Genomic DNA, 14,790 nt, shown 5'->3' on the forward strand with positions numbered 1-14,790 from the left:
GTTTTTTTTTTGTTCTGATAATAATGTAAAATACTTAAATTTTCATTTACGTTCAATGATTTCAACATGCTGTTCTGGTTAGAGGTGGAGTTAGGAGTGCTATAAATGCACTTTTATCACACTCAAAGATATTTTCCCTTTTTCCAGGCACATTTTTTTAGACAAGTATGACAACATTCTAACCGAATATGTCAGATTTTCAAAACAAAGTGACTCATGTCTGTGGTTTTACATTTTGGCCTTTTTATGTAGAATTTGCTTGTGTCTTATTCAGTAAGACATGATGAGAAACATACGTGTTATTAAATTTGGACTAAATTATGAATTACTGCATGGCTTGTTGTTTAATTTCTATTGGTGATACTAGCACAACTAAAGGAGGAAGGGGGGTCTATTTATAAAGGAGTGTAACACAACTCTGAGCATGTGTTTCTGTCTATCAAATATACCGACTGACACACACACACACACACACACACACACACACACACACACACACACACACACACACACGGGGTGTCCCCCAGATATCTTTCAGTACTGATCTCCTCTGCCATTTGTGAGACAGACTAACTCGGCACTCTAACTTTTGGAGAAGGTCTCATTTTTGCCTTTTTTAATTCTTGTTTTGTTTATTGCTTTTTTGTTTTATTAGTGGAGTGAAACCCACTCTTCTTTACCTTTTCTTTTTCACACCCCTGGATCTTTTTCCTCCTCTGTTTGGATTCTAAAACTTCTCAGTCTGGTACTTTCTTGATTCAGAAAGCTCTCCTTTCCCTCTCTCTCCTCCTGGTCACCCATCCCTTGTAGTGGTTCCTTTTTTTCTGTCCTTTTCTCTGGCTATGCACCATGCTGTCCTCCCCTACTGTGATCCTTCAGCCCTATGGACTCCCTGTTTACCCCCAGACAGCCTCCTGCTACCCCAGCATTGTACAGGTAAACGTGTCCCTTTCTCTCTCTCTCTCTTCCTCTTTCACACTTTTCTCTGGAATCGTTTTTATTTATTTTTTATTTTATTTACTTACTTATTTTTATTAAATTTGTATTTATAGATTTATTTATTTATTTTTAAGCATTTTAAGAACTTTCCTTGTTTCTGTCACATGTCTGGTAAAATGTTGAACAAATCGACCAATCACTGAGCAGCAAGAGGCTTTCCTTTGTACTAAAGTAAACGGTCGTCCACCAGTGGTTCTGCCGTGAGGACATGAAAGGCGTTTTTGTATCTGTCAGTGAAGGACGCTGCGTCCCTCTGTTAGTTATATTTGTCCCTGAGAGGTGGCAAGCTGAAAACGGGTTCAGTGTGTGTGTGTGTGTGTGTGTGTGTGTGTGTGTGTGAGTGAGAGAGAGAGAGAGAGAGAGAGAGAGAGAGAGAGAGAGAGAGAGAGAGAGAGAGAGAGAGAGAGAGATTCCAGGACAGCTGATAAACGGTGTGCCTGCTCTTTCTCTCTGTCACACTCGCTGTATTTTTAGTCTGTTCTCACTGCCGATTCCCTCAAACATACAGATTAGAGATATTGAAATAGATGTAGAGTCTCAGATTGCTTTATTATTATACACAGTGATAGATTATATCTAAAGCGTATGATTTATGCTGCCTTCATGTGCTATCGGAATTATCGGACACGAACGCCCTCTCTAAAGTCAAACATTTAATGCGATGAGCTCGTAATCACGACTTCAAGTAGGAAATTTCCGATAGCACGCGAAGGCAGCATTAATTAACATTAATTAGGAATTTTCTTAGTTGCTTCTGCTACGTTGAAGGAATATTTCACCAAAAGCATACAATTCTGTCATCATTTACTCACCCTCAAGTTGTTTCAAACCTGTCTGATTTTTTCTTCTTCTGCTGAACACAAAAGAAGATATTTTGAAGAATATTGGTAACCAAGCAGCCATTGACTTCCATAGTATGGAAAATAAACAAATAAAGTGTTTGGTTACTGACATTCTTCAAAATATCTTCTTTTGTGTTCAGCAGAAGAAAGAAATTCAGACAGGTTTGGAACAACATGAGGGTGAGTAGGCTAAATGATGACAGAATTTTCTTATGGAATGTTATACATACTATATTAGAAAAGCAAACACTTGTACAAATTGTATCATTTGTCCTCTTATTTTTGTGTGTGCATTCATTAATGGATCAATGAATATGTTTGGAATAATGTGCAGTCATTATTTCTAATAAAGAAATACATTTATGTAAAATGCTGATTTGAGTTAAAGAGAGTGAAACAATGTTAATAGCCTACTTGGAATATTCTCATTTTAATATTGCTTTGGATCAGTTAATTGAAATAAACCTGAAATAAAATTAAATATACTTATTTGATGAAAAACTTAAAACTTAAAATATATATCAATTTGAGTTTTAGTTTCTTACAACACATAATAAAATGACAAAAACTGAAACTAAAATGTACAAATAAAAGCTAATTTAAAATAAACACTATAACAGTATATTAATAATAAAAAAAAAATAACACTGCTATGGACAAAACTGATATTGTTTAGCAGTCAATATATAAATATCTCTGATCCCAGAATCCCACAGTTGGCCAACTAGAATCAAGTATTCCAAAGAGCCTTGTAATACATGAGTATAGACTACATACACAGTTCTTGTCATCAGGACTGTGTGTGTGTGTGTGTGTGTTTGAATGATCCCGCAGCTGTTAGATGAGCACCTGGCATCCTGCCGCTGATCTTTAACCCCAAACCTGACAGCTGAAGAGGCCAAAGTGTGTGTGAGGGGGAAGAAATCTTGTGTCAGTGTGCCTGAAAAGACCCTTTATCTGCTAAATAGAGGCATTGTTTAAATACTCTTACAGTAACAAAGAATTAGGATGGCAAACTGAACAGTTTATGTTCAGATCGCGCAAGATAACTAATGGTGTTTTTGAACAATTATATCATGTTTATTATGATTGTTCTCCATAACCCCTGTGCCAGAACATGGTTTGGTATTGTTTATTTAAGTTATTCTTTTGCGAACAAAAGCAGTACTTGTTGAATAAAGCTTCCAAAGTCTAAAGGTACTTGAAGTCTGTCATGCACTTCTTAATTTTGATCTTTGATTTGGTTTCCGGCCAGCAACAACAGCACGAGTGACATTTTGAGTCAGCAATCCGAAGTGTTTCCGTTTGCAGGTCTGACAACACCTGTTGCATCTCGTAAATCTTGTTAAGGGGTATCAAGTTGTTCCTGTGGGTTTTTTTTTTTTAAAGAATGAAAGTATATATATATACTGTACAGTGGTTACAGAAAACATTGTAATTATGGTAATACCACAATGCTGAATAGCTGTGATGAGAAACTGACACTGATGCAACATGATACTTTTGTTTCTGTTGAAGGAATCTAAGTGTGGCTGTGATATTTAATCAGAGCCGTGTCTTTTAGTGTCACAGTTTATCAGTGAAGTCTACATTTACTCTGCCTTATCTGCTTGGTGATAAAGAATAAACACTATGTGTAAAAAAAAAAATTAAAAAAAATTTGTGGCTAAAGTTGCTGTCACAAATTTTTAAGTACAATCACCTTGGTCAAAGTCATTTCACCTTAAATTACATTAAACTGACTTAAAAAATGAGTTGAATCTTGTATAACTTCCAAAAAAAAGTTGAAAATTGCTTAACTTATTTTGAGTTAAGCGATGTAAAACCATATGTTGTCATAACTTATTAATCATATAATTTTTTACAGTGTAGAAAGTGTGTGAAGAGCTTCATATCAGCTTTATCTGTTATTTTGCCAATCATTTTATTTTGCCTATTTTATTTTTGAAACCTAAAACCTTTTTATAAAGATCTTTTTTTGTCACAAAACACCAAAGCTTGACAAAACTATCAATATAATTACAAGTTTCTCCATAAAATGTGTTATAGTTTATATCTGAGTGAATTTAATGTCTTAAGTTTCCACTTTTCATGCATTTTTTGTTCTATGTTTGACCGAACAGTTATTTTAATGTGTTTGTGTGATCTTACCTGTTTTTACCTTATCTGTTTCATACACACTGTACACACTTTCAATAGTCACAGAAATCTGGTTGGTCTAAATAAATCAAGGTCATTGTATTCCATGCATTGAACATGCGTTTTACAGAGCAGGAACATTGAGGAGTTTGTATGTAAGAATCAACTTTTTGAATCCAAAAAGTGTGTCTACAGTGTAGGAGGGGGAAATGGGTTGATGATTGACATGAACAAATGAACACAGCTGGTGTAAAGACCCCCCTTTAGACAGGTTTGGTGCTCTGTGATTGGTGGGTTCAAGGGACTTATGGTGAGGTGGGCGGGTGAAAGCTTTGCATTAAAAGCATGCTTCAGTTGTTGGTGAGTATTGGGCCGTCTGTGGAATGCACTGAAGGGGTGAGAGATACATCATTTATACTACATTTATACTCCTTTTTTTATAAATTGCGTCTTTGCTAAGACTTGTATGTGATGTCTGGTTTAGTTGTGTTTAGTACATGATATGTGATGTGCAGTATGCATTTCTGCAAACAGACTGTAACAGGCTTTTTAATTCTAGTTGGTAAATTCAGGTCAGTTTTATTTGGCATTTTTTAAAGTAAATTTTTGTTTTTTCTTCCAGAAAGTATTTTTGTGAAAAAACGAATAAGAGTACTTATTGAATATGAACGCCTACTTAAATCAAAATATGAAAAAAAAAAAATTAAATAAAAAAAAAAATCCTGCATTTAAAGGGATAGTTCCCCCCAAAATGAAAATTGAGTCATCATTTACTCACCCTCATGTCCAAACCTGAGTTTATTTCTTCTGCTGAACACAAAAGAAGATAATTTTGAAGAATGTTGGTATAGACAATTGATGGATCCTATTGACTTCCATCGTATTTATTTTCCTAATATGGAAATCAATGGAATCCATCAATGGTCTAGTTACCATCATTCTTTAAAATATCTTCTTTTGTGTTCAGCAGAAGAAATAAACTCATACAGGTTTGGAACAACATGAGGGTGAGTAAATGATGACACAATTTTCATTTTTGGGGGAACACCAGATCTTTTCTTATGAACAGTTTGAACAGAACTTATATATTTCTGTTAGTAAACAGCATCTCTATCTCATTATAGGGTGCCGCCGCCCAAGAGGCGGGGCCAGGCAGTGGTGACCCTTCACTTCCTCAGGTCTATGCCCAACCCCCTTCATACCCTCCACCTGGACAAGCCCCACCCACACCTGCTGCCCGACTGCCACCCCTTGATTTCACTGCTGCCCACCCAAACCCTGAATATGCAGATCATCATCAATTGAGAGTCTATCAGGGCCCTCAGCACGACGGGACGGAGTCTATACCTGCCAATAACACAGTAAGATTGATTACCTGATCAATAAATGACTGGATAAAGAGTGTTTTAGAGAAGAATATGATCTTAAACATCAGTTAACACTGAGAAGTATCTAAAGTAGAGAAATAACTTAAAAAAATAGAATAGCTTTAAAGTAAAAATGCATTTGTTAGTATACGGAAAAAAATGAATATTACACAAAACAAGTGAATATATAAATCAAGCACAAACATTTATTTAAATAATCTAATGCTGCAATAGTCAAGCAGTGCCCATAAGAGTAAACAATTATTATTTTACAGTGGGCAACACTGTGTAACTGCTGTTAATTCTGTATATACACACAGTAAAATCAGCGTATATTCAGATGTATTTGCGTCAGAGAAGGTATGTCAGGAATATGTATGGGCTGCTGATATATAATCTCATGCTTCGGTCCTCTGGGATCTCCTGTGTAGGCTAAAAATATCTCTCCTTTACACATCCTTCCTTTGCCTTGTCCATGTATGGCAATTCAGCTGGCTCAGGGCACCATATAGAGTATTTAAGTTTACTATGGAAGATAAACTTCCCTCTCCCTCTGGTCTCTACTTCTCTTTTCAAAGAACTTTTAAACTTTGAAGTTTTAATCTTAAATGTTTATATACTATGCTTTAATAAGCAGAAATGTTATGTTTATAATTCATTCTTCTCTGTACTCTTAACATGAATTACATTCATTTACATTCTGAGTAATGTGTTGATATACTGTAGGGGTTTTCAAAATGGGAGTCCAGCAACCAAAATGTATTTTAGGTTAGGTTTTAAGTCAACAAGCTAACCTAAGATATATATTCATTTATAGCCTATATTAGTACGCTAATATAGGATAATATTATGGATTCCCCCTTCCATATGTAAAGCGCTTTGAGTATAAGCGCTATATAAATGTAACAAATTATTATTATTATTATTATTATTATGTGTATACGTATAATTTGATATTATTACTGTTTCATTTGAATTCTTGCCTGGTTGAAATTCACAAGATTATTTTACCATTATTCAAATTGTAATTTAGTTAATTTAGTGTATTAGTTTAGATGATTTTAGTAAAAAAAAATAAAAAAAAATAAAAAGTAAGAAATTATAATAATAATAATTATATATATATATATATATATATATATATATATATATATATATATATATATATATATATATATATATATATATATATATATTGCCAACTTATCACAAAGTAAATATTCTCCAGATAATATAATAATAATATGCTTTGGCTTCAGTAAAGACAATATAATTTTGTACATGTTGCATGTTGTAACATATAATATGACACTTAATATTTTAAATACATGAAATTATATAGCTTTTTATATTTTAGCATGATGATAATCATATTTTTGAGTTCATGGCATCAAAAAGTTTGAAAACCCTGAAAATATATCCCCAATGAATCAACCTGAGATACATTAATTTAGTTGAATAACTCAAATAAATTATTACTATGACTGTGACTTTTTTCAGTTTTTCAGTGTGGTCAATGCAATGAAATCAAATGCATTTACTAATATTTTTAAGGCACCAGTACTGAAATGCCAGTCATGAGCCCAGATGTAAATATTGTCTTTAAAGGACAAACTGTAATTGCTGAAATATTGTCTCTTGGACCCATGCCATAACTTTAAGTTCTTTAATGTGTCACCATGGACATGTATGATGTGTTTTTTTAGAATGTGTTTTGGGTCATTACTAATGGCTCATCGGGTATAGTAGAAGTCCATTATAAGTTTAACAAAGGAATTGTGGGAAGGACTGAGAGTAATAATTTCACAATGAAAGTTTTTTTTTTTTTCACTGAAAAAGTTCATGCAATGAGTTCTCTCTTTCTCTGTCACACCATCTTCTGTCCACATTGCTTATATCACTAGAGAGCGCCAGATATTGGGACTATGAGACGCCGCCGTGGAGGGAGGGGTCAAGGGGGGGAGTCAGACGGGATGACCCCTCCCCCCTCATCTATGTTAACCAGGTCCAGTTCAGAAAAGCACTCTGCATCGTGACGTGATATCATCACATACCTTCCCATCACACCTTCCCTCAATCTGTCACTTTTCCCAAAACCCTCCCTGGCCTGTGTCTCTGTATGAATGTAATGATGATGATGATTCAACAGTATTTTCTGTGTGACTGTCTGCTGTCGTAGTCATTACAGCTAGCAATCAGCCCGGCCAGCTCAGAGTTAACCATAACCATGATCTGTTTGTGTGTGTGGATGTGTGTGTGTGTGTGTGTGTGTCTGTGCGTAAATCTCTCCTACCTCTTTCTTCCTTATTAATACACTGTTCTGTCTTGGTTCAAAAAATGGCACAATGTTGCAGTTTTGCAATCAGCCTGTAAAATGATTTGCTGAAATGCGTAAGCTGCTTGAATTCCCCTGTTTAGAGCTTCTGTCTTTTACTTTCAGTTTTGGGGTTCACTCGGTTCTTGACCCTTCCTTACCTTCTTGCCCCATCAGAACCCATCATTTCTACTTTTGTGCTCTTTTTATTGTGATGATTCTGTAGATTGTAGAGTTGAGGGAACACTAAGGAGGGTTAGTCATTACAGTGGAATTTATTTATAGGAATTATGCAACTTCTGGTGAAATGCACTGAAAATGAGCTGATGAATAAAAATTTCTGGCTGAGACTGATAAACAATACATATTTTTATGTTATGGGCAACAACCGATTAATGGCAGATAATATAAATGATATTTTGAGGAGTATACAGTATACAGTCTGAATCAGTCCTCTAGAGGAGGGACCTCTGGGATGATGGTTAGATAAAATAAATAAATAAAAAAGAACATTTTTATGTAGAATCAAAGGAAGGGAACATGATGAACCGAATGCACCCCCTTTTTCTGCCCAGATTAGAGCTGTTTTGTTGCCCTTTACCCTTTATATCTCAGTATTGCAGATCTGTAATGGATGAGTTAAAGCAGAGGTCATTTAGCCTTTCTGCTTTAACTTTTTCCATCATTATAAAATAGATATGGAATTGGCCATCTGTCTGTCCTTCTTTCTCGTTCTAATGACTCTATCATTTGCATAACAATTTTTTCCACTGCTTTGAGATTCACTTCACATAATGCGTTGTGCCCTCACATTTCCTTTTTTTACCTAAACTTCTTTTTGACCTTTATCACCATTTTCCCTTCCTCTTTTTCACCATTTTCCCCTTCACTCCTCTACTTTGTCACGCTATGCTCGCCTACTCTTTTTCTTCTAGCTATTGGCTCTTTCTGTTTTTGAACATTTTTAATACACTTTCTTTTGACTTCTTAATCCATTTTTTAATGGTAACAGTTTTGTGCCGTTTGGTGAGGTAGGCTGTGCAGACATACGAACTGGCATCGTGATGCATTGTGGGATAGTGTATGTGTTGGGTTTGAAGCACAAAACACTCCTATGTATTGATCTGCATGGGGGCATTTTATTCACAGTCATGTACAATCAGTGCAATAGGAAATGCTGTGTAACCATGCATTACATATGACAATATTTCAGTTGCAGCACACAGAAAGTTACATGTTGTTAAGTATGCTAGTAATCTTTAATGACTTAAAAAGCTGGTATTGACTTCACTGAAGTTAAAATTGGACTGTGCTCTATTTTCAAATGCAAATTGTGGTTTTTATGTCTAACAGGCATGTACTTAGACAGCTCACTAAAATGGGAACTTGTTCACATTTCCTCACTTTTGCTTGAGAGGAATCACTGGATGAGGAATGCTCCTTTACGTTTTGTTGTGGTCACTTTATAAAAACCAGTTTTCTCCCAATAAAATGTTAGATTGCAATTTAATAAGAGATCTTATACCATAGATAAGCACTAAAGGTTTGTTGTCATGAAATGCATACTAATGTTTTTTTTCTATTCTTCTCTTTAACTTCCTCCTCACTCTTTCTATGTCTGTTCCCTCTTTCTGCTTTTCTCCCTTCCCTATCTTTCATTCCTGTCACCCTCATAGGATGATTCTTTGGCACCTGTAACATCGGACCCACAGTCTCTTACTGTCGCATCTGGAAGTGGAACAGGAAGTGGAAGTGAGGAGGAAGGAGCTGGGAAGGCCCAACCCAAAAGGCTCCATGTTTCCAATATCCCCTTTAGGTTTCGGGACCCAGACCTGAGGCAGATGTTTGGGGTAAGAACATATGCGTTTGTCCCAAATGTAATGCATAACTCTTTTTTATTTTTGGCAATTAAATATCGCCCAACAATGAACATTCAGTTATCGTTTACTCAGTCTCATGTCATCCCAAATCTGACTTTCTTCAGCAGAGCACAAAAGAAGATATTTTGAGAAATGTTTGAACATTTTTATATACAATTAAAGTCAATGAGGTCGATGTTTGACAAAAACAAATACTAAGATATTTTTCAAAGTATCTTCTTTTGTACTTAACAGAAGAAAGAAATTCATACAGGTTTGGAACAACATGAGAGTTAGTAAATGATGACCAAATGCTCATTTTTGGGTGAACTATCCCTTCAGCTAAACCCATTTCCATGTGTGTAACTGTTTAGTCAATATATGTTTTGTTTTTTTCTACCTCTCAGCAATTTGGCAAGATTCTAGATGTGGAGATCATCTTTAATGAGAGAGGGTCAAAGGTCAGTATGTCTAGCAGTTGTGTTGAGTTAGTCACTTCTTTATTTGAGTTTCAACTCTGATTCAATTTAATTTCAATCCTTTCTTTAGGGTTTTGGATTTGTGACATTCGAGAGTGCAGTGGAGGCCGATAGAGCGAGAGAGAAGCTCAACGGAACGATCGTCGAGGGAAGGAAGATTGAGGTATGTGGATAAGTTACTGTGTTAGGGAGAAGGGACAACTAAACAACTAAATGACTCTGATCCTCAGGTGAATAATGCCACAGCGAGGGTGGTAACAAAAAAGCCCCAGACGCCATTAGTGAACGGTGAGCTTCCTTCATAATGTTTATGCCCCAAAAAAACTTGTAACTCATTGTTACTAGTATGAAAATAAAGGGTTGAAACAAATCAGCTCTCACTTATTTGTCTATTCCTGTAGCTGCTGGGTGGAAAATCAATCAAGTAATGGGGGCCATGTACGCCCCGGAACTTTACACAGGTATGGGTATTTTTAATCCTAACCTTTATTCCATTTTCAAATGTCGTGTCCTAAATTGACTTTAGAACATGTGATTTTTTGTTTTGCCCTCTGATATTCACTCTTTGGGTTTAATAGTTGCCAGCTTCCCTTATGCTGTTCCCACACCGACCTTGGCCTACAGAGGCTCTGGCCTCCGTGGACGTGGTCGGGCAGTCTACAATACAATCCGCTCCGCTGCAGCCGCAGCCACACCAGCTGCAGTACCAGCCTATCCCGGGTCAGTCAGTCTCTCAGTGGCCATGTTATGACTACAAAACGTTTAGTTAGTATTTACACTATACTGGAATTATTATAATTACTGGAACTCATTTTATTATATAATATACATTAAATGAAATTAAACTTTCATTAAATGTGAATTTTAAATGTATATGATTTAATTTTATTTATGGCGTTATGTAATATGCCTACTTTCTATCTCCTGCAGAGTGGTGTATCAGGACGGATTGTATGGTGCCGAGGTCTATGTACGTTACCAGTCAACTTTTACCTTTGTACCAGCACATTTATGAGAGTTTACCGTTACTTGGTGTAGTCAGATCAACTTTTACCTTTGTACCAACATATTTCTGAGAGTTTACCGTTACTTGGTGTAGTCAGATCTAGCCTTAACCGTAAAGTACTTACCCAACCCAATAGGTTTAAGTTCTTTAGGAATGAAAAGATACATCTAGGCCTACATAGAAATGTGATTGGTTAAAATGAAAGTCACGAGATGCGTTACATATGTAACAGTGGTGGTGAGTGTGGTCAAAGCTATTAGCTGGAAAAGAAGAAGAGAATGTGACTCATCATGCACTGCCAGGATCCTGCAAAAGCCTAAATATAGATTTCTAGGTGAAATGTCCAATGAAAGGACTCATCCAGGTTTATATGCTGGCTGACTCCTAACGCAAACAAATTTAAACCTACCTGGAAACTTTATGCTGAATTTTAAAAATCCAAGCACAAAGTATTTTCTGATGCACTGAAGGTTTCGCTGATAACACCAGGGTGCTCCATGAGGACTGTCCCTCTAGCAAACAGGTTTTGCAATTTAAATAGTTTTCTGAATGAATAGCAATGCAATTCTTCAAACTTCCTGTCTTTAGGGAGGATATCCAGCTACATATCGAGTGGCCCAGTCGGCCTCAGCAGCTGCAACAGCCACATACAGTGATGGGTAAGAACATCTATCTATCTATCTATCTATCTATCTATCTATCTATCTATCTATCTATCTATCTATCTATCTATCTATCTATCTACAGAAAATCTGAGGTGCTTTCCTTACTGATTTTCTCCTGTCATTTCCTGTTACGTCATGCTGTTCACCTTCTTTTTTTTCTCTGTTCATTTTCTGCTGTGGTTCAAATGCTGTTTTTGCTTCTATCTGTTTTGGATCTATCCATCCATCCATCTTTTCTTATTTTTTTATTCATTTAAATTTTTAAGATATGGAAGAGTCTATACTACAGCAACAGACCCCTACCATCACTCAGTGGGACCCACCACCACTTATGGAGTTGGAACAATGGTAAGTTACAAACTGAAAAATTGCGCATGGCGAGTACTTGTTGTACTCGCCAGTACAGTTGTAATTAAACACACTTTCTTTACCGATTGATATGACAGCATGTCTGATTTATTCTGTTTTGTTTACAGGCAAGTTTGTACCGTGGAGGCTACAACCGCTTTACTCCGTACTGAACGAAAACTACTCTTTGATTCACTTCATATTGACTGGGAAATGATGACACTTCATGAATCACTGTCTTCAGAGGAACCATTTGACCTTAAGATTGTAAATACTGCTGATATTTATTGAGGAAAAAAGACAAATCCAGCCTGAAAATATAATTATTTATATTTAGGGACTTTTTATTTAATTCCTAATTTAAGAAAATACCCCATCAAAAAAGAAAAGTACATACATACTCATCAGACTGCACAGTGTCTAGCTTATTATGGTGTTTTGTTATCGACAGTACATACTGATACTATCATAATTGTGACATGATATGGAAGTCATCATGTGCTCATAGAGCCTCACAGGTAGATGACAGGCTTCACCAAGCGGCCCAACACTGTAATTTTATTACAACCTCTGGATCTGTTGCACAGCTGAATGCTGATTTTCTACAATAGACAAAGACAAATAGCCTACCTCTAGTGGAACTTCCCCCTGAGAGAAATACAAAACTCTGAACTTGTCTAGTATGTATAGGACGGTGTGTGTGTTTGTTGGAGTTTCTTTGGAGTGTTCGAGTGTGTGTAAGTTTTCTGCTGTCACAAGCATTACTGTGAGATACAGCAATGGCACTGGGGTGGGTGATATTTTTCTCACAATGTAATCTACCTCTGAGCTAAACATCTCTTTATTCTATCTATCTATCTATCTATCTATCTATCTATCTATCTATCTATCTATCTATCTATCTATCTATCTATCTATCTATCTGTCTGTCTATCTATCTATCTATCTATCTATCTATCTATCTATCTATCTATCTATCTATCTATCTATCTATCTGTCTATCTGTCTATCTATCTATCTATCTATCTATCTATCTATCTATCTATCTATCTATCTATCTATCTATCTATCTATCTATCTTTTTACAAAAAATCTGAGGTGCTTTCCTTACTGATTTTCTCCTGTCATTTCCTGTTACGTCATGCTGTTCACCTTCTTTTTTTCTCTGTTCATTTTCTGCTGTGGTTCAAATGCTGTTTTTGCTTCAGCATATAACTTTTGTATTCTTATTCTGTCTTTATTCTTCTCTTTTACCACTTTCAACTTTTTTTTTAATGCTTCTTTTATCCTCTTTTGTGCTTTATTTCCCATTACTGTCTGCTTTTAATGACTTTCTTCTTTCTTAAAGGCTTAGTAGTGCATTAATGTCTGCTTAAGATCATTTTTAAATTCCAAATTACTGATTAAAAAATTAATCAAAATGTATGAATCAAAAGACTATTTAGATGTTTTCTCTCTCTCTAGGGAACTGATCTGTGCCTTTCTTTCTTTCTTTCTTTGGCTGGTTGGCTTGATTGTTTACTTTTACTATTAAATGTTAGTGTCCCCACTTTTAATATTACATTTTTATTCTCACACGAGTCACGCCATCTTATTTCCATTTTACTGTTTTTCTATCTCTCATTTCTTCTCTGGGGTGATATTGTTGTTGTGCACATGCTTTCACTCATGCATATTTCTGTGATCTATCGTACTATCTGATTATGTAACTCTTCCTTCACTTTGACTCTCACTACGCTTATAAGGCTTATTTAATATTCTTACAGCTGATTTCTTTTCTCCTGTCTTCTTTCTTTTCTCCTGTCTTCTTTCTTTTCTCCTGTCTTCTTTCTTTTCTCCTGTCTTTTCTTTTCTCCTGTCTTCTTTCTTTTCACCTATTTTTCTTATATTTCCTCACTTCCTTTCTGCACTGTGTTCTTTGCTTTTGCATTTTACCTGTCTGTTATCTTTTAGATTTCTGTGCATTTCTCTTAGTGTTGTTTGCAGAGTTTATTTTCTTTAGTTTAGTTCACTTAATAATTTCCTTCTCTCTTTCTTCCAGACAGTTTGATTATTATAATTTTATCTCAAATCCATTAGGACCGTATAATGTCATTGCTGTATCTTTTTTTTTTTCAACTCACTAAAGTGTAAGCTTTAACTCTGTGGCTGAATTGTACATTAAAAGAGTTTAATGATGTTTAAGATTTGTGTCTGATCTTTGAGCAGAATATGTTATTTCATTATGCTTATTTTGAAACATGACAGCAAATAACACTTTTCACACACCTTCTCAGATTTCAAGTTTTTTTCTTTATGTTCACTTTAGTCTTTTTCTCATGTAGCGGATCACTGGTCGCACCACAGCCTTTTTTAAGGTGTTTACTGCAAGCATAAAATGGGACAGGTTTACAACAATCATCTATCTGTTTCATAATCTCTCCTCAGAATGCTTCACTCAGACTAGGGTGGATTAGTGTAATGTGAGACACTTTCTAATGCATTTAACTCTTTTTAAACAACATTAAAGTGAACCTGATGTTGTACAAGCAGGGATGTCAAGTAAATTAAATCACATGACTTCATGAAAATTATGTCATAAATGCAGCCGTGAAAATTATCAAACAGGAAGTACGTATTGTGAAGTCCATTCAAAGGTCAGTCACATGGGATTTAGCCAAAATTATGATACGGATATAAATCTGTTATAAATAAAACAATGTTCTAATGTTATCAAATTATATTTGTGATGTGTTTGTACAAATGTTGCAATAATATTGTTAAAATCTTCTA

The 14,790-nt window shown here is 35.4% G+C and overlaps 1 protein-coding gene across 2 annotated transcripts; it reads left to right on the plus strand.

The window, feature by feature from the left end:
* Positions 1-426: 426 nt before the first annotated feature.
* Positions 427-14,197, plus strand: rbfox1l (RNA binding fox-1 homolog 1, like). 2 transcript variants are annotated; one of them, XM_079895781.1, is made up of 12 exons: positions 427-936; positions 5,105-5,341; positions 9,338-9,511; positions 9,928-9,981; positions 10,070-10,162; positions 10,230-10,287; positions 10,401-10,460; positions 10,578-10,719; positions 10,930-10,969; positions 11,594-11,664; positions 11,937-12,018; positions 12,147-14,197. In XM_079895781.1, the coding sequence occupies exons 1-12, from the start codon at positions 850-852 to the stop codon at positions 12,189-12,191; spliced, it is 1,143 nt and encodes a 380-aa protein (XP_079751907.1). In that variant the 5' UTR covers positions 427-849; the 3' UTR covers positions 12,192-14,197. The 2 variants fall into 2 exon arrangements, with proteins under 2 accessions (XP_079751907.1, XP_079751908.1); XM_079895782.1 differs by lacking the exon at positions 427-936 and adding an exon at positions 4,311-4,376.
* The last annotated feature ends 593 nt before the right edge of the window (positions 14,198-14,790 follow it).

This window comes from Squalius cephalus (assembly GCF_949319135.1).
Source record: "Squalius cephalus genome assembly, chromosome: 15".
NCBI lineage: Eukaryota > Metazoa > Chordata > Actinopteri > Cypriniformes > Leuciscidae > Squalius > Squalius cephalus.

Coding starts and splice junctions, on each gene's coding strand:
- rbfox1l (XM_079895781.1), top strand. CDS start 850: ATGCTGTCCTCCCCTACTGTGATCCTTCAGCCCTATGGACTCCCTGTT. Junction 9,982..10,069: donor TTAATGAGAGAGGGTCAAAG/GTCAGTATGTCT, acceptor TCCTTTCTTTAG/GGTTTTGGATTTGTGACATT. Junction 10,720..10,929: donor GCAGTACCAGCCTATCCCGG/GTCAGTCAGTCT, acceptor TATCTCCTGCAG/AGTGGTGTATCAGGACGGAT.